Genomic DNA, 18,698 nt, shown 5'->3' on the forward strand with positions numbered 1-18,698 from the left:
GAAAACATTAGCCTGTGCATCGCCAGCGTTCCTCGAGCTTAAATGAAGGAGGCAGATGTGAAATAAGGGAGTCTCTAAAACACACAAATCATTCAGTCTTGCTGGAGCCGTGGAGACAAACAGAAATGAGACGGCTAATTTAAACAGAATCCAGTAATCAGGATAATAGAGGCGTGTTGTAATGCCACCTGCTGTTGGGAGATTTGACTTAATGCTAATGAAGCTGGAAACTTTCCTCACCACTGTATGCGGACGAGTTTACCTGATAATCACCTGTCTGCAGTGATGTTGATTGGATTTGCCAGTAAATTTACTTTTTCTGAAGTTAAATGCTTTTTTTCTGCCCTAATTACAGTAAAAAAAAAAATAAAGGGAAATTTAGATTGGTGGAAATAGTGTTTTTCCACTTGCCCAGCCAGACTCTAAGTAAGTGGAAAATCACATTAGGCAGTTTCATTCACTGCGTAAATGTACTGTTTTGTTTTGGTTTTTTTTTGTAAAGTTGGATCTTTTATTTAAATTGCTGCAAAAAGCGTCTCCAGATGTCTTAGAAGGTGCTGTTAAAATGTGTTGCTATGGAGGTATGTAGAAAAGAATATAGAAATGAGATCGAAGAATGTGCAACAGTAACAAAACAAAGTTTAACTCATGTAAATACCGGATGTCAATGAAGCGCTTAGCCTGAAAAGTAAGGGATTTTGCCATTTATGATATGATATTTTGCTTCCTTAACAGTTCCATAACTGTTTAGGCACTTAAAAAGAGAGATTAGACATTTTAGGATCAAATTCTGTTCGTTTTTTTTTTTTTTTTTTTTTTTTTTTTTTTTTACATATAATGCTACATAAGTTACAGACAAGTTTAGTCAGAACTACCATCCACTTTGCACAACATCAGAAGTATATTTTTGATCCTGTAAACAGCTGGGAGACACAAACAAGGGATCAAATTTCCACTGAAGTGGACGATCCTTCATGCCAGGGCTATAAAAATATAATTTATGTATGCTGTGAATGGCATACTCTTTTTATTGCTTGTTTCCTGTTTGAGGCAACATACGAAATATATAAAACTGTATGTTTTATGAGTCAGTGTCAAACCGACCAGCAGTGGTGGAACGTAAGAAAGTACATTTACTTGAGGTCTATAGTTAGGTACAAATTTAGTAATGTAGATTATCATTTCATGTTACTTTATAATTCCACTTCACTCCATTCCAGAGGGAAATATTGTTCTATCGAGCTCCATCAAACAATTATTTCTCTTTCTTGACATGGTTTAATTACAATGAATGTCCAAATGATTTGGCATCTCACCAAAAATCAAACATTAGAGAAAACGTCCAAAAGCTGACAACAGATCTGAACTTCATTTGTCTTCTTTCCTCCCTCATTAATCATCTGAGGGGTCCCCAGATCTATCTGCTCTCTCTGTATATCAGTCTGTGCATTTAGTAGTTCAAAGCAGCTCCACCTGCAGCAGCTACAACAGTTACATGCTGCTGACACACTGATGCTTCAGGAGTAATGATCTTTTGATGTCATATATAATAATATATCAGTCAGAGGACCAAACCTGTAATTTTCCTTAATACTTTAACTACATTTGAACTATATTCTGCTGCCAATACTTACACTACTGTTCAAAAGTTTGGGGCCACCCAGACAATTTCACTTTTTCCATGTAAACTCACACTTTTATTCATGTGCTAACATGAATGCACAAGGGTTTTATAATCATCATTTAGCCTTTCAACACCATTAGCTAACACAATGTAGCATTAGAACACAGGAGTGATGGTTGCTGGAAATGTTCCTCTGTACCTCTATGTAGATATTACATTAAAAATCATCTGTTTCCAGCTAGAATAGTCATTTACCACATGAACAATGTCTAGACTGTATTTCTGATTAATTGAATGTTGTCTTCATTGAAAAAAATGCTTTTATTTAAAAAATAAGGACATTTCTAAGTGTCACCAAAATTTTAAAATGTAGTGTATGTAGTGGGGTTTTATATGCAGAACTTATTTTGTAATGCATTTTTAAAAAAATACTGTACTAGTATTTTTTCCTGAAGTAAAGGACTTCAATGATTTTTCCACCATAGCTGAAAAGTCACAGAAACAACAGAAGGATACGATTTGAATGTACACCACATCAGCCTTGACTTGAAGTCTTAGAAATATATTATTTCTATGATTAGCACTGCGTAGAATGTCATCACACTGACCTAGTTTCACAACGTCAAAAGGTTTCATTCTCAGGACCCCCCAGCCCCGTCCCCACCCATGAGATATAACCCCAATCTGAAATATGATTTCCCTCCTGTCCTTTGTGTTCATTCTGTAGCTGAGGCTACATCAGAGGCCTCACTCAGACACCTTCCCAGCCAGATGGGGCCTCCATCCAGACTTAGCCTACAGTATGTCATCTCCCCCGTCTCTGTGGGTTCACATTGTGTAATAACGTTTGGAGGGAGGTTCCTCTGCGCTCTTTCTAAGTCTGCAATCTCAAGTTTCAACCCACGCATCTTTCCCAGTTTCCTCTCATTCTAAATCCAGGAATGAGGCAAAATCTGACCCATGGAAACTGGAGCTCTCATGTCAGAGGAGTCTGTCTTCAGTCTCACCATCTTTTGTCCTGCCATAACCACTGAGCCTTCCAGCTTCATTCTGCATGTTGCTCCCAGTCCTGGTGCTTAAAGACCACTGTCACGTGGTGAAAGGCTGCGTCTGAAGTATCCATCTTGCCTCAGATTTAAAATATTTTACCCACTACGGGTGTTTCATTGAAGTTCTTTCATTTTTCTGCCAGACTTTCACTATGTGAGGATGTCCCTGCTGTGTTTAAAGTGATCTTGTCCCTTAATTACGCTGCAGCCCAGACTCCCTGGCAGTCCACATCTAATTACTTCCATGTGCACACACTCAGCTCAGCGACACAAAGAGGCCTCAACTCCTCCTCTCCTCTCCTCTCCTCTCCTCTCCTCTCCTCTCCTCTCCTCTCCTCTCCTCTCCTTCTCCTCTCCTCTCCTCTCCTCTCCTCTCCTCTCCTCTCCTCTCCTCTCCTCTCCTCTCCTCTCCTCTCCTTCTCCTCTCCTCTCCTCTCCTCTCCTCTCCTCTCCTCTCCTCTCCTCTCCTCTCCTCTCCTCTCCTCTCCTCTCCTCTCCTCTCCTCTCCTTCTCCTCTCCTTCTCCTTCTCCTTCTCCTCTCCTCTCCTCTCCTCTCCTCTCCTCTCCTCTCCTCTCCTCTCCTCTCCTCTCCTCTCCTCTCCTCTCCTCTCCTCTCCTCTCCTCTCCTCTCCTCTCCTCTCCTCTCCTGTGAATGCTGTATTTTTTACATTTTTAGGAATAAAACAGAGTTGATGTGGGATGAACAATGGAAGATAGTTGAGATCTTGGTGAGGAGGAAGAGGAGTGTTGCGGACTGAACAGCAATACAATATTGAACGTATTTAACAAGGAATTTAAGACTCAGTTGACATCAAGAAATGAGGAAAAAAGAGAAAAACACAGTGGCAAAGTAAAAGTTTTGGTGTTACTATAAAAGAAAGGAGGATGTGGAGCAAACCAACTGGATAAAGTGCATTGAGGAAAACAGCTGTGCTGAGTAATGAAACTAAAACCTTGTGAAACATTTGTTGTCTTGTTTATGTCTTTTTTGACTGGCTATAGGGATGCAAATACGGTTTGTTTTCATCAACTCATTTCTCAGGTCATTTTCTTGATTATTTGTTTGGTTTATAAAATTTCTCCTGCGAAAATTGAACTCTTCAAGTTGCTTGTATTGTTCAGCCAACAGTCAAAAGCACATTGTTTTTCAATTCGCTATCAAAGAGGACAAAAAAGACTACTAAAAGTATTCACGTGAGGAGCTAGAAGTAGTAAATTTTTGGCATTGTTGCTTGAAACAGTAGTGGAGTCCTTCTGATGCCAGTCTGGCATTCATTCCTTAATTATTAGAATGCTACTGTTCTTATAATCATATACTAATTATGCTAGATCTCATTTGTTTACTACATGCAAAAAGTGTCAAAACAACAACAATTTCTTAACCACAAACTTAAAGTGTCAGCTGCTTAAATACTTATCAAAGTAGTTGCTGATCAATTAATTAATTAATCCCCTTTTGACTTTGTTCAATAATTTATGCTGATTTACAATTGCAGCATTTCAGATGTTTGACTGTTTTGATAAAATAACAAGCAAGTTTTTGTAAATAATTTGCTTTTACATAATTACATATACATTTAGAGTAAGGAGTTGAAGCATGTCTTGGTGTTGACACTCGGCATATTGGCCAAACCTTTGGATGTTATCCAGCCATAACATGTAAAAGAGGTACTGAAATGAGATGGCCTTCCTGGATGATCTGTAATTATGACTTTATTAGCTGACAGAGTCGTACTACTCGTAACATTGTTTGGCCTAATCTCTCTAGATTCCTCTGTGCTTTTTTTTTCTGCTCTCTATCTCTTTCCTCTGATTGTTCTGCTGTTGGACAGAACACAATGGGAGAGCCAATAAAGCTGCAGTGAATACTATATATGCCATGAACCTCTCTCCAGCCGGCAGCTTTCCCACAGATTTCAAGATCTTTCCCATATGCCAGAATGAAGCTGTTATACAGATCAATGACTTTACCTGCTTTCCTGCTAAACCTCCTGGCCAGAGCGGCCTGTCAGTCCGTCAGGCTCGTGATTTTTACAGTGGTACAGTTCAAAGTGAATATTTTACGTGGTCCTGGTTACGCCACAAGTTTTTTTCTGCCTGCCATATTTATGTTATGTAACACTAAATCCTCAGGCCGTTCACGTGATCTAATAAAAGTCAATCTGTCTCTGAACTCAGTGGAGCTTAAATCATAATATGAATAAATATTGATCGATTCAAAAACATGCTTCCACCTCTTCCTTTGTTTTATTACATTCTTGCACCAGTGGTGTTAGTAATTTCTTCCTCTCATCTGATGTGATTCATAGCTATGAACCTGTGGGAGTTTCTGCACATCTCAACGTAACAAATTCCTTCCTGGTCTGTCTCTCTGCAGTTGTGTGTCCCCTGACATGTATGAATGGAGGAGTATGCAGCTCCAGGAAGCACTGCCTGTGCCCTCCGGGCTTCACCGGTCGGCTCTGCCAGTTTCCACTCCAGCAGATGCGACAAGCTCAGGCAGCGCGGGGCAACAAGCAGCCTGTGTACCCCGTACCTTTGAAGCCAGACGGCCAGAAACTGGTGGAGCATTCAGGCATTGGGCGGACGCAGATGACGCAAACACACTCGGTTTTCACCCTGCCTTTGTCACAAGTGGGGCACCACTCATCAGAAGGTATCTAGAGCTGGCCTCAGCACTTTTCTGTTTGGTTTATGATGTGTTTAATGCGTCTGACATCTACCTTTTCTCTGTTTTCAGTGCAGATTAACGTACGTGTTCACCACACGCCGGACACCTCTGTAGTCATTCAGCCTCTTGACGCATCAGATATCAAACCTCCTCTTAAGACTGGGCCTCGTCTGTTCCCATTGAGACACAAACCAAAGGGGCGCTGCTTCCAGGAGACCACACCCAAACAAGCTGTGAGTTCCCAGGTGATGAATATTGACCACATGTTTGTTGCTTCCACTTATATTGTTCCTCCATGTTTTTAGTGCAACAGCACGCCGCTACCTGTTCTGACCAATCAGGAGGATTGCTGTGGCAGTGTGGGGAACTCGTGGGGACAGAACAAGTGTTATCAGTGCCCCAAACTACCAAGTGAGTCACATCCAACTTCAGGAAATGCCTCTAATTTACTATTCTGGCTTTGTAGATGCCACACAACAGTTTGTTCAGCAATATCTCATGTTTATATTCAGATGTGAACGTGCCAAAAGAGATGTTTTCCTCCAGTGTTCCTTGGTAGATTTGTATGCAATCACCATCTTGTGTGTTCCCTGAGAATAATTATTGTTTATTGAGCCAAAAATGTCAAGCATTCCCACCAATTTATACCTTCCACCTTATGAAATTATGGCCCTGGATTAAAACAATTACTTCATACCCCTATAAAAATGTGTACATGAAAGTTAGTGGTAAGGTGGGGTAGGGAGTGTGTGAAATGTTTGGAAGGAGAAAACGGAAGAAATTACGGGAATTACACGCAGACAGTGAGACAGAAAAAGAGAATGTGGAAAATAACCCTCTACTTAAGCATGTTCCTATGAACCTGCCCAGTGCAGGACTGTCATCACACTCTAGGAGATTGAATTTCAAGAAAATCTTGGCTACTCACATTTTTCCACTCTGCTATTATTCCGTCTCTCGGTTCTGGCTCAGACAATGCGGCCTTTGACAAAACCTGATACTGTTCGTCTGGTTAGTCTTTAGACTACTGCGTTCTTGCCCGGAGTGCTGTCTGCTTTGTTACACTCGTGTCCATTTTTGAGCTTCTCTTCTTTTCATAAGAAAGGCAAAGGTGAGCCGTGATCCGGCCTCTTTCATTGTGCTTTCATAACTCACCGTGTTCCCACAGCTCAGTAATAAAACTGCCCAACATGTTTTTACTCCCTCATGGAAAGCAGAACAGACCTCTGTGTTAGGAGTTCAAGGCTCATTTAGGGTAAGAATAAGAAGAAGAATGTTGCATTTTACGAGCTCTGACCTCATGAAAGACTTTTCAGTCTGTTCGGTTACAAGCAAACACTTCATCAAAGGCTTCATAAAAACGGCCATTACAGAAGAAAACATGAAGGAAAGCAAAGAAGAAAATAGGTTTGTCTAATCGTAAAATTAGCAAGGAGTAGTTTGAAATTCCGGGAAATTCACTCTTTTTTTTTTTTTTAACCACAGACGAAACACCTGAACAGATTTGTCCAACAATCACAAAATCCAACATGCCTACTGGAGCCTGACGAACAAATCGGTTTTGTTAGCTGAAATTAGCCTGTCAGTAGTTTTCTGTATTGCTGTTATTTTGTTTATTATGCAGCAATGTGAAAACTTTTTATAACAGTTCAGAGCATTGTGCTTGGGATAATTTAGAAATGATGCCATCAATGAGTTTTTCCAGAAGAGCAACTTCGACTCCCTTTGTTTTAGCACTGTTTGCAGCACATGTAGCAGAGTAGACGGTGGTGCGGAGTCAAACGGTGTCTTCACAGCGGGATGCTAATTGGGTTGTCAAATACATTTCTGTCAAGTTGAAACACTGATCCCATAATTTTCCCTTGTCAACATGTGTAACATCGATAAAGAGCTCATATATGGGCTGTGTGTGATTTTTCACACAACAAATCAGCATCAGAATCCGCCCCAGAACTCAAATATAGACCAGGTGCTAACATTTACACTCACAACATGATGCATTAACTTCAAATAAAAAATTTGCTTGTCAAAGTTGGATGCGATCGCTTCTACTCTGTAATAGCTTCACTGCAAACAAAAATGCATTCCTGCCTCTATAATTTGACCGCCTGTATTGAAGCTTTTTATGCTTTGAGGCTAATATTAATATATTTATCAAAAGAATATTTTGTCAAAAGTATGTGTTTTCTTGCCAAGAATCACAGCTAATTGTTTTGTACAGTTAAGGAGACAAGATTTTTAAGCACTGTAAGTTATATTTGTCAACTTAGGACATAGTCAGAGAAGTGGTCTTCTACTGTTTCCAGCCGTGATGTTAAACCAAGCCGCCGCCTTCCGGCTGTAATGTCAAACTCAATGCACAGACATGAGAGTGGAATCAATCTTCTAATGTAACTCTCAAAAAGAAATCAAATAAATCCTTCTCCCAAAATCTCAATATACTCCCCTACTTTAGAACCAGGTGAATTTCCAGTAATAGTTGAACCCCTACGGGCCTCAGTGTGCTTCAAAGGAAATCAAAGGCAAACACTGTAGTCATGTCAACAAATCAGGGATCACATAAATATTCACACTTTGGGACAGACTTTCCTTGAAGGCTTTGAAGGCGTTACAATCGTTTGTGCGTGTAAAAAAGTGATGGAAGTAGTTACATGTAGAAAAGAGCTTGAAAGAGAAGTCCATACCTTGTTAACTTTTATACCTCTGAACACATGGCTGCAGAAAGTGGGGCTTGTTGTAGAGTTTCAGAAAGTTACAAATACTGTAACTGCAGCAGACTGAGCTGGAAAACACCTTGTAAAAATGTCTGTCATTAATAAATCTTTAACATTTGCACGTATTTTCAACGTTGGTTTTGGGATTTATTCTCTTTTTGCAGCCTAAATGCTTACAGGCGCTGAAATGCTATGTTTTATTAGGTGTTCACACTAATTTAACTACAACTTTTGTGTGTTATCAGTTCTGGCTTTTACAGTTTTATTTAGTTTTGGCTCATCCACTTGCAGCAGCACTTCTCTCGGCTTTTCTCACATGTTTCTTTGCTGCGTCTTCTCCTCCCTCAGATGCATCAGTCAAACAGACCATTGTGGAAGACTACGGCTCCACCTGTCCACAAGGCTATAAAAGATTCAACAGCACTCACTGTCAAGGTAACGCTGGCAGGACGAAGCATACAACAAGGGTGAATCAGAGCTAAGAACTCAGTTTGGAAGTTGTTTTTGCCATTTCCAGTTTTATGTGCTTAATAAAACTAGAGTCTCCCTGTGGTGAAGCTGCTGTCACTATATCACTGTATAGACATCATGAAAATAACATCTTTGTTTTATTACACGTCACCTCCTGACCTTTGAAGACATCAACGAGTGCTCCATACAGGGCGTCTGTCAGAACGGAGACTGCCTGAACACACTGGGCAGCTTCAAATGTTCCTGTAAATCTGGTTTTGTCTTGGAGAGGAATCAATGTGTTGGTGAGTGTGAGGCCCCTGTGGGTTTTGTCTCCTCTCTGCTTTTCGCCGCGTTTCCACTTCAAAATCACCACTTTCAAAATCAGAATTTTCCCATCAGAATGAAACTTAACTTCTCTTCTTCTGTTAGAGTCTCCAGCTGAGCAGGCTCAGTGCTTCCGGATAGCGTCCGATGCCAGAGGCTGCGAGCACCCGCTGCAAACCGACATCACCCAGGAGATGTGCTGCTGCACAGTAGGCAAAGCTTGGGGCCCAAACTGTGAAAGATGTCCTCAGGTGGGCACAGGTGAGTGACCTTTAATGAACAGTGCTCTGGGTTCAGTTCAACCTGTATGTGGTACATTATGTTCTGTGTTGTAGCAGTGACACCTGTATGCACATAAACACATTTTATGAATGAATTAAGAGCTGGTGACAGAAATTTCACCCCCTGTATAATAAATGGTCACGTTTTTGATTTAGTGTGATGAATTGCAGTAATTATTCCGGGTTGTTATGCAGCTCAAGTGCACGTTATTGCTCATGTGAAGACTTGCTCGCTCTTCACTTCTGATGACACTAACCATGAAATATGTTTATACACTAGTGATATGAATACACGAATCATTCAAGCTTTGCATAGTGTTGCTCATGTGAGGACATTTAGTATATGAATGAAAGCCAGGCTTAGAGAGAAAATTATTAGTCCCTCCTTCTATTATCTAGACCTTCTTTATCCTGTAAAGCAGGGGTGTCAAACTCATTTTAGTTCAGGGGCTACATACATCCCAACTGGATCTCAAGTGGGACAGACCAGTAAAATCACAGCATAATAACCTATAAATAACCACAACTCCAAAATTTTCCTTGGTTTTACCGCAAAAAAATACATTCTGAAAATATTCACATTTAAGGAATAATCTTACAAAACGTTACGAACAAACTGAAATTTTTTAAGAAATATCCATCCATTATCTATACACCGCTTAATCCTCACTAGGGTCGCGGGGGGGGCTGGAGTCTATCCCAGCTGACTCGGGCGAAGGCAGGGGACACCCTAGACAGGTCACCAGTCTGTCACAGGGCTACATACAAAGACAAACAAGCACTCTCACATTCACACCTACGGGCAATTTAGAATAATCAATTAACCTCAGCATATTTTTGGACTGTGGGAGGAAGCCGGAGTACCCGGAGAAAACCCACGCATGCACAGGGAGAACATGCAAACTCCATGCAGAAAGATCCCGGGAAAGCCGGGACGCGAACCAGGGACCTTCTTGCTGCAAGGCGAAAGTGCTAACCACTACGCCACTGTGCAGCCCTTTAAGAAATATAAATTATTTAAAAAATAAATTCAGTTACAGATCAGAGTATCTACAAAGGCACAAAACATTTACTCACAGGTATCTAGAACTGAATGATATAGTATTTTACTTTCAAAAAGACAAAAGACAACAAAAACAAAACAAAATATTCCAAAAATGAGACACAAAATGGAAAAAGCGAGAAACAAAATGTCCCCAAAAAATTGAAAAAATTAGAAAAAAAGTTACAAAGCGCTAAAAAAAATTAAACGCAAAGACAAAAATGAAACAGAAGCAAGGAGTAAAGCAAAACACAAAATGACAAAAATGAGACAAAATACACAAGCAAACAACAAAAAAAACAAGAACAAGGCAAAATATTACAAAAATGAGACACAAAATGACTAAAGGACAATGAGCAATCTAGTATTTTACTTTATGATCAAAACAGCTAGTCATTGTCTAGGGATTATTTTAAATTTGTAGTTTTACAAATTTACAATTTGAAGTTAATGTCTTCTCTGTAATTTTCCCACTTTACAAAGTCGTCCCGTGGGCCGGATTGGACCCTATGGAGGACTGGTTTTGGCCCGTGGGCCGCACGTTTAACACCCCTGCTGTAAAGGGTTACAGGGCTGGAGCCTTTTCTTACTGACACTGTGTGAGAGGCAGGATAGACCCTGGACAGTCCATCACTCATCTCACATAGTCAGACCATTCTCAAGTGCTGAAACTGAGTAGAACAGTCTGGCTACACCTTGTTTTCATTCTGCTATTGGGGCGAAAAGCTCTGGCTTGTTTATATTTCTTTAAACTAGTGACAATCAAATTGTGCAAAGCTAAGAATAGAATGGACTAGCAATGTTCACTCAAAATATTGATTAGGAAATTGTTTTGGTGGAACTTTTGCATGCAAGGAGATGACTAGTGCCTTTAAAATGGATAATTCACAGACAAAACAAAAACTTGCAGGGCTGCCGTATTCCCATATTCTCATGGTGGGAGGGGATTTTGCGAAATTCACATCCAGCAATCTACGTCCATCAAGTTAGACCAGTTCAGGGCTAAAACCCACCTACAGCCAATTTCAAATCAGTCATTACCCTGCCATGCAAGTCTTTGAACTGTGGGAGGAAGCCGGACCACCTGGAGAAAATGAAACAATTAATTTATTAGATGGTCAACAGAAAAATAATCAAATGCTTTTCTCATTGTTTCTTCATTTTAAGTTTCACTTTTTTTCAAGCAAAAATCACACACATCAACTGTGAAGATTTGCTGTTTTACTCAGTATTATGTGATAACATGATAATATCTTTAGGGTTTAGAAATGTTCAGAAATCAGTTTTTTAAATATATAAAACAGTCGACTGAGTTTGAGTCCAGCCTCGGCCCTTTGCTGCATGTCATGCCCTCTCTCTTTCTCTCTATCCTTTGGAGTTTCTCTTCATCTGTCCCTCTTTAAAAAAGGCAAAAATTCCTCAAAAATAATCTTTCCTTAAGAAGAAATCAACCAATCAATAACAGAATAAATTGTTTCCAGCTAGTACAATCCTTAAATCACCATCTGTTTGAATGCTGGAAAAGGGTCGCTTCCTTTTTAAGGTTAAGCTTCAATTTGGTTTCTAACTTTCAGGGTTATCATACATTTTTATATAATTTATTTCATGTTGGAATCCTGGAGGTTATATTTTCTATTTGGATGTCGCAAAAGAGCGATTCTGAAAAATTATTCAAACTGGCTGCTTTTAATTTACAAAATTGTGAGATCCTTAATAAATTGCAACAAGGTTACAATAATCCTCTTTCTCCATGTGGTATTCAGTGGCCTTCAGTAAGATCTGCCCTGCTGGAAAAGGCTATTTTCTGCAAAACAGAAGACAAACTGTGGCCTTGCCTCCCATCATCTTCGCCCGCAAGCCTGAACTGGAAGGTGACTCCTCAAATACGCAAAGCATTTTTAATGTTTCTACTTGTGAGTTTTTTTTTTGTGAAGATCATGTGAGTACATAGTTTTAATTCCTGTCCATCTCTTTTCCTTTCAGAACCAGACTGGATGGTAAGACCAGATCTCTGTTTCTAATACAGGAATAATAACAGGTTATTTTTTCTGTTGTGAGTCTGATTTTCTCTTTCGATCAGGAGAGGCCTCCAGAGACGACAACTGCCGTGCAGCAGACTCCGACCAGCACCAGCAGTCCTCGCGTTCCTGGTAAACAAACCTCCAGTGCCCCCAGTCAGACTCATTCATAACCCCAGAGATAAAACAGTAACAATTTATTCACCGGTGCCACTAAATGTACCCCAGCTGTCACAATAAGGGGAAGGTTTCTTTCTTACCGCTAACTGCAACAACAGGCGATAGAACAGTGTAGAGAAATGTTCCCCGTGTGTGGTGACGGCAAAAATATCAGGGCTAAAGTTCAACATGTCATAGTTCCTCCTCAAGTCTGTCCACTTCACTTCTCCTCTGTTGGATCCACAGTTGTTAAACCCACCCCTCCGACAATCGTCCGAATGACCCCGGGCAATGACCCCTTCGAAACACAGACTAAAGTCTTCCGTGAGTTCACACAAAACCTCAAACTGACTTAAGAGATCTACTCTGTATTAACCTCGTAAGGAGTTCCATTTGTAAATGCTGGTTCATGTTTCATGTACCTCAAAACTGGGAGTTCCTGCTCTCCACTTTGCCCAGTAAGAGAAGATATGGTGGCGAGCTTTGGGTCCATTTCTCACAAATGACATGTTGACTTTCTCCGTGCAGTAAATAACATTTATCATAGCATGCAGGGGAGGTATGTTGGATTTTCAACACTATGACGACGTGTGGTGCTGCACATAAAAAGAAACAAATATTAGTGCCGTTAATTTAACACTAAATTATATCAAGTCTGACGCATGTTTTTTAAATGATTAACTGATGCTTTTGGGTACAGTGCATGTCGTGTTCATTCAGCCATGAAGCATGAACCAGCCTTTAGGCGATGTTCACACTCTCTTATTTTATGGAGGCAAAGTGTTGCCATAACTAGAGCTTGTGTTGGTATTTAAAAGCAGGGTTATGTGATACACAACACTCCATGAAAAGAAAAAAAAACATTCCCCCAAAGATATGAGCGATAAGCACTGACTTGGATCAACACACGGTCATAGGAGTGGTGGAAACTACTGTTTTAATGCTTCTGCTGCTTTCTCAGTCTGATCCTGGTCTGCCACGTGTGCTCATTTATGATTTATGGAAAGCAACTCTTAAGATTTTGAATTCAATTTCTCTCTCAAAGCAGCTCTCTCCAATCTTTATCACTGACGTGTCATTGGCTTTGATATGAAAAGGCATTTTAAAAGCTACAATAGTGTGAACATGGCCAAAGACAGACAAATTTTGGCATGGCATGGGTCAGCTTACCAGCTTTCTATATATATTAAACAATATATATAACCGCAAACATCTATGTATCTGTATATATATATATACTGTATATGCATGTATATATATGATGCTGGTGCGCTTTTTTGTTTCCTCCTTGAAGCAGAGACAGATGAATGTAGGCTAAGCAGAAACATTTGTGGTCATGGAGAGTGTGAGAACAGCCTGAACGGCCACATCTGTCACTGTCACCCTGGCTACCATCTCAACCCTCAGAGGAACATCTGTGAGGGTAAGAGACAATGGTAGAAGCAGCGGGTAGAGGAGGCGCCGCATGAGTGTCGACCAGAAATTTCTCATGAAGTTTCTTATGCATGAGGCAAATACATGTCATTCAGGTTCCAGGAATTCATGTTGTCTATTTGTTTCAAGTTAACGTTTCCCCTCACAGTTAGAATTATTTAGAAAAAATAGGAACTTAAAACCTGCAATTTGTTTAATCGTTAAAAATTGATCCATCCATGAAGTTCAAATAGTAGCATTGATCGTGGCCACTGTAGCATGACTGCTTACTTAAAATGAGCAGAAAATGAGCAGAAAAATAGCAACATTGTCTACTGGATGGAATCACTCTCAGATTTGTTTGGATACTGAATGAAAAATAGATACACGACAAGAATGATGAATTAAAATATTTACATGTTTTTCTGTTTCCACAGTCTCTAGCTCGCTGCTTTTGATTTTTCTCTGAACCTAGACTGATTATCTTGACTGTAAATGCTCATTCACATTATAATATACAAGAATAATTGTGCCTGCTTGGACATTCATGGCAGTATGTATGAAGTATGATTAATACAGTCAATATTTTCATCATGCATGACAAAAGCAACAAGTCACTGCAATGAGCTACAATTTTTCTCTTGACGGGTTAAAAATGCAGAAGACCAAGACAACAATATGCATGCAGTTTATCACTTACTGCATTTATACTTCTGCTGAGATGTGAACTTCATTTTTAGAGTACAATGAAATGATTGATTGATTTCTAGTGTTGTTTTTTTAGCTTGTATACACCGATGAGCCACAACATTATGACCAGTGACAGGTGAAGTGAATAACATCGATCATCTTGTTATAATGTGATGTTCTGCTGGGAAACCTTGAGTCCTGACATTCATGTGGATGTTTGACATGCACCACCCACCTAAACATTGCAGGTCAAGCAACCCCCAAACCACCCACACACCCCCATGGCAACAGCAGTCCTTCATGCCAGTTGCCACCTTCAGCAGGGCAAAACACCCTGACACACTGCAGAAACTGCAGGAGTAGCCCGAGGAACACAGCAGAGCTAAGGTGTTCACCCGGGTTCCTCACTCCCTAGATCCAAATCTTACTAAGCATCTATGGGATGTGCCAGGATAAGCCTGATCTAGATAAGTTCCACCCTGCAACCCACAGGACCCACAGAATTCACTGCCACCATCCCAGTGCCACAAGACATCCCCCATAGGTCCTGTGTTCATGCCCCACTGGGTCAGAGGAGTTTTAGCAGCATAAAGGGGATGAACACAATATTAGGCAGGTGGTGATAATGTTGTGCCTGATCGATGTGATATCTGATCTGGTAGTGAGTATGAAGTAGTTGATCTGATGCATGGCGTCACACAGTTATTGCTAATAAATGGCAGGTTATTGTAGGTCATGAAAAACACTTCCCGGAATTGAAGCACATTGTTCTCTGAGCTCTTCGACTCTCTGCCGTCTGTCTCAAGCACTCAACACGGTTTCCTTTGTGTGTAGTCATTGCACTCCTTTTTCTCACTCCTGTTGTCTAGATGATGATGAATGTGAGTCAGAGCCGTGTGGCCACGGCAGAGGCCACTGCGTCAACACAGAAGGAGGCTACAAATGCCACTGTCGCCAGGGCTATAAACACATGGTGCAGCATGGGAGGCTTAAGTGCATAGGTGAGTTAGTCTGAGTGATTGTCATGTTACAGTGTTTATTCTGTAAGTCCCTGCTTTGGCTCAAAACCTCTCTGTGTGTGCAGATGTGAACGAGTGCTCGAAGCAGGACATCTGTGGGGTCGGAGGCCAGTGTGTGAACCTGCCTGGTTCGTACAAATGTGAATGTCACCCCGGATTCAGGAGCAAGTCACACCGTCATCCAGCTTGTGAAGGTACAAAGACACTGATTATTATCACAGTACGGATGTTCCACTGACGACACACTCATGGTGTGTGCGTCACTATAATGTGTAGGCATATGTATATCTGTGCTCTGTGTGTTCCTGCATATATGCACAAATCCACTTTGTAAAACTTCTGCTCTTTTTTTCCAGACATAAATGAGTGTTTGAATCCCGACACTTGTCCCAGTGAGCAATGTGAGAACACACCGGGCTCCTATGAGTGCGTTCCTTGCTTGCCTGGTCATGAGGCTCGAGCTGGAACCTGCTATGGTGAGTGCAACCCTGCAGAACCGCAAAGCTGTTTGTGCGTGTGTGTGGTCAATAAATGTAATCTTGCCAGAACTTCAAGTAAAAGTAAACTTGATACAGTTCAGCCATAAGGTATCAGTACTGAAATGCTGTGAAATATATTAGTATTAGCAAATTTTTGGAAAATACCTTGGAAATTAGGAAATATTTTCTAGCATTGCGAATCTGTACTGTAGTGATAATAAGATAAACCCTCGTCAAAATCAACTATTCAAAGCAAATCATTAATATGCAGCTGAACTTGGCAATCCTTTGCTACAAACATGTCATTACATCCGAAGTAGAATTTGTTTTTCTAAAGCAGTCTGAGAAAGTTCTCCAAAGATCTAATAGTTTTCATGTAAAATTTTTAAAGGTGCTGGAATGTTCTTCTTCAAGTTGGGATAGCAACCTCTAAAGAGAGTCTAAAAAGGTTTGGTGATTACATTGTTAATTTAGACCGTTAGGCCCTAACATTCTTAAAGCGTTTTCCAAATCTTGCATTGAGAATGTCCCTCCTTTGTTATCATCTCTATGTAACAGTGTGAGACACCTCATGGAAGAACATTCTATGCGTTCCGTTAACAACATCCCTGAAACATTTTTGGTTCTGTAATCTGTCACATTACAGGATCGGACTCTGAGACCTCAATAACACGTTGAATCTGTTATTGTGTTGAATCTTTGGAATATTGCAGCTAGAACTTTATCTCTTACTAACCTCACTGGTACATTATTTGAAATGATGAGTGTCGTTAAAATACACTTTCAAAGTTAGATTTAAACATTTTCTTTTCAAGCACTGTGAGAATGTTGGACAATTCCTTGCAAGCTGGGATCAAAGTAAGTTACCCTCCTTTATTCTCTCCTACAGACATTAATGAGTGTCAGAAGCCTGGCATTTGTCCTAACGGCCGCTGCGAGAACCTGCCTGGTACTTACCGCTGCCTGTGCAACGAGGGCTTCCTCCCATTTGCAGACAGCAAAGGTTGCAGTGGTAAGTGATTCAACCTGACCTTTACACGACACTACCTACAATAAGCTTGTTATACAGCTGAGTGACTCCTAATGCTGGTTTGTCATGAAAGAAGGTGTATTTTCTAGATGTTCAGCGACTGCTTTTTAAAAATTTCTCCCTAACAGACATCGATGAGTGTGAGGACGTTCGGCTGTGTGCTTACGGACGCTGCATCAATACTGACGGCTCCTTTAAGTGCCATTGTTACCCAGGATACCAGCGCACACAGGAGGGCAGCCACTGCGAAGGTATGAATTATTCAAGAAACCATGTATTTAAGTCGTGTTACATTAACCTGATATGCTATTCTTTTATCATCTAGAGCAGGGGTGTCAAACTCATCTCAGTTCAGGGGCCACATCCAGCCTAATATGATCTCAAGTGGACCGAACCAGTAAAATCACAGCATAATAACCTATAAATAACCACACCTTCAACTTTTTCCTTTGTTTTAGTGCAAAAATGTTCACATTTCAGGAATTATCTTTTTACAAAACATTATGAACAACCTGAAATTTCTTAAGAAAAATAGATTAAATTTCAGCACTATTATGCCTCAGTTCATCCTTTACACATTTGAACTTTCAGATCACAGTTTATCTGCAAAGGAACAAAACATTTAGTCACAGGTGTCTGGAACTGAATGATATAGTATTTTACTTTATGATCAAAACGACAAAAGTCAGACAACAAAAGAGAAAAAACAACAAAAACGAGACAAAATATTATAAAATTTTATATTTTTATTTTTATATATATATATATATATTATATATATATATATATATATATATATATATATATATATATAAATAATAAAACAAAACGCAAAATGACAAAAAATGACAAAAATGCCATAAAGCTAATCAAAAATTAGACAAAAATTAGACAAAAAAATGACAAAAATGCGAAACAAAATGACAAAAATAAGACTAAAACACAAGCGAGACAAAAGCGAAACAAAACGACAAAAACAAGAAACAAAATGACAAAAACATGAGACAAACGACAAAAGTCAGACAAAAAAAGACAAAAAAAACAACAAAAATAAGACAAAATATTACAAAAGTTAGACACAAAACAACAGTGAGCAATCCAGTATTTTACTTTATGATCAAAACAACTTGTCATGTTCTGGAAATTATTCTAAACTTATAGTTTTACAAATTTACAATCTGCAGTTAATGTCTTCTATGTAATTTTCGCACTTTATAAAATCGTCCCACGGGCCGGATTGGACCCTCTGGCGGCCCGGTTTTGGCCCGCGGGCCGCATGTTTGACGCCCCTGACCTAGAACATAATACACTCACCGGCTTGTCCATCAGCATCAGACTGTACAAATAACAACTGACTGAGTTGAGTCAGATCAGTGAGTAAGGTGCAGAGCTTCAACTTCCCTCCACGTTTCGTTGTTTTTAACTCCTTCAGATATCAATGAGTGTGAGAGGCCATCAAGCTGTCTGAAGGGCCGTTGCATTAACAGCATGGGTTCATACCACTGTGAGTGTCAGAAGGGGTACACGCTGGCTGGAGGCAGGGGATGCCAAGGTCAGTGTTTTCAAATGTGTGACATCCAACTGCTGTGCAGCAGATGTTTCTCATATTTATTCATTTGATTTTGTTCTTAGCAAATCTTTATCTTCTATCTGTTTTCTTTAATTTCTTATACGAGATGAATCACCATGATTTTGCCTTCTTGCCAAACTTTTGCAACAAATTTAAAATGAC

At 40.0% G+C, this 18,698-nt stretch overlaps 1 protein-coding gene across 6 annotated transcripts in view; it reads left to right on the top strand.

Annotated features, from left to right (window-relative positions):
- ltbp3 (latent transforming growth factor beta binding protein 3) overlaps positions 1-18,698 on the top strand; it is a 40,777-nt gene that overhangs the window by 11,824 nt on the left and 10,255 nt on the right. For 2 of the 6 annotated variants that reach the window (XM_023288461.3, XM_023288464.3), the window contains exons 2-18: positions 5,051-5,329; positions 5,414-5,577; positions 5,650-5,755; positions 8,407-8,493; positions 8,697-8,813; positions 8,941-9,096; positions 11,922-12,029; positions 12,142-12,155; positions 12,239-12,308; positions 12,582-12,659; positions 13,630-13,758; positions 15,308-15,439; positions 15,523-15,651; positions 15,814-15,933; positions 16,826-16,948; positions 17,095-17,217; positions 18,399-18,518. In XM_023288461.3, coding sequence (XP_023144229.1) covers positions 5,051-5,329; positions 5,414-5,577; positions 5,650-5,755; positions 8,407-8,493; positions 8,697-8,813; positions 8,941-9,096; positions 11,922-12,029; positions 12,142-12,155; positions 12,239-12,308; positions 12,582-12,659; positions 13,630-13,758; positions 15,308-15,439; positions 15,523-15,651; positions 15,814-15,933; positions 16,826-16,948; positions 17,095-17,217; positions 18,399-18,518 — 2,055 coding nt within the window. The remainder of the gene's footprint in view (positions 1-5,050; positions 5,330-5,413; positions 5,578-5,649; positions 5,756-8,406; positions 8,494-8,696; positions 8,814-8,940; positions 9,097-11,921; positions 12,030-12,141; positions 12,156-12,238; positions 12,309-12,581; positions 12,660-13,629; positions 13,759-15,307; positions 15,440-15,522; positions 15,652-15,813; positions 15,934-16,825; positions 16,949-17,094; positions 17,218-18,398; positions 18,519-18,698) is intronic. The other 4 variants (XM_023288462.3, XM_035956440.2, XM_023288463.3 and 1 more) reach the window with 4 other exon arrangements.

The sequence above is a fragment of the Amphiprion ocellaris genome, chromosome 14, assembly GCF_022539595.1.
Source record: "Amphiprion ocellaris isolate individual 3 ecotype Okinawa chromosome 14, ASM2253959v1, whole genome shotgun sequence".
Classification (NCBI taxonomy): Eukaryota; Metazoa; Chordata; class Actinopteri; family Pomacentridae; genus Amphiprion; species Amphiprion ocellaris.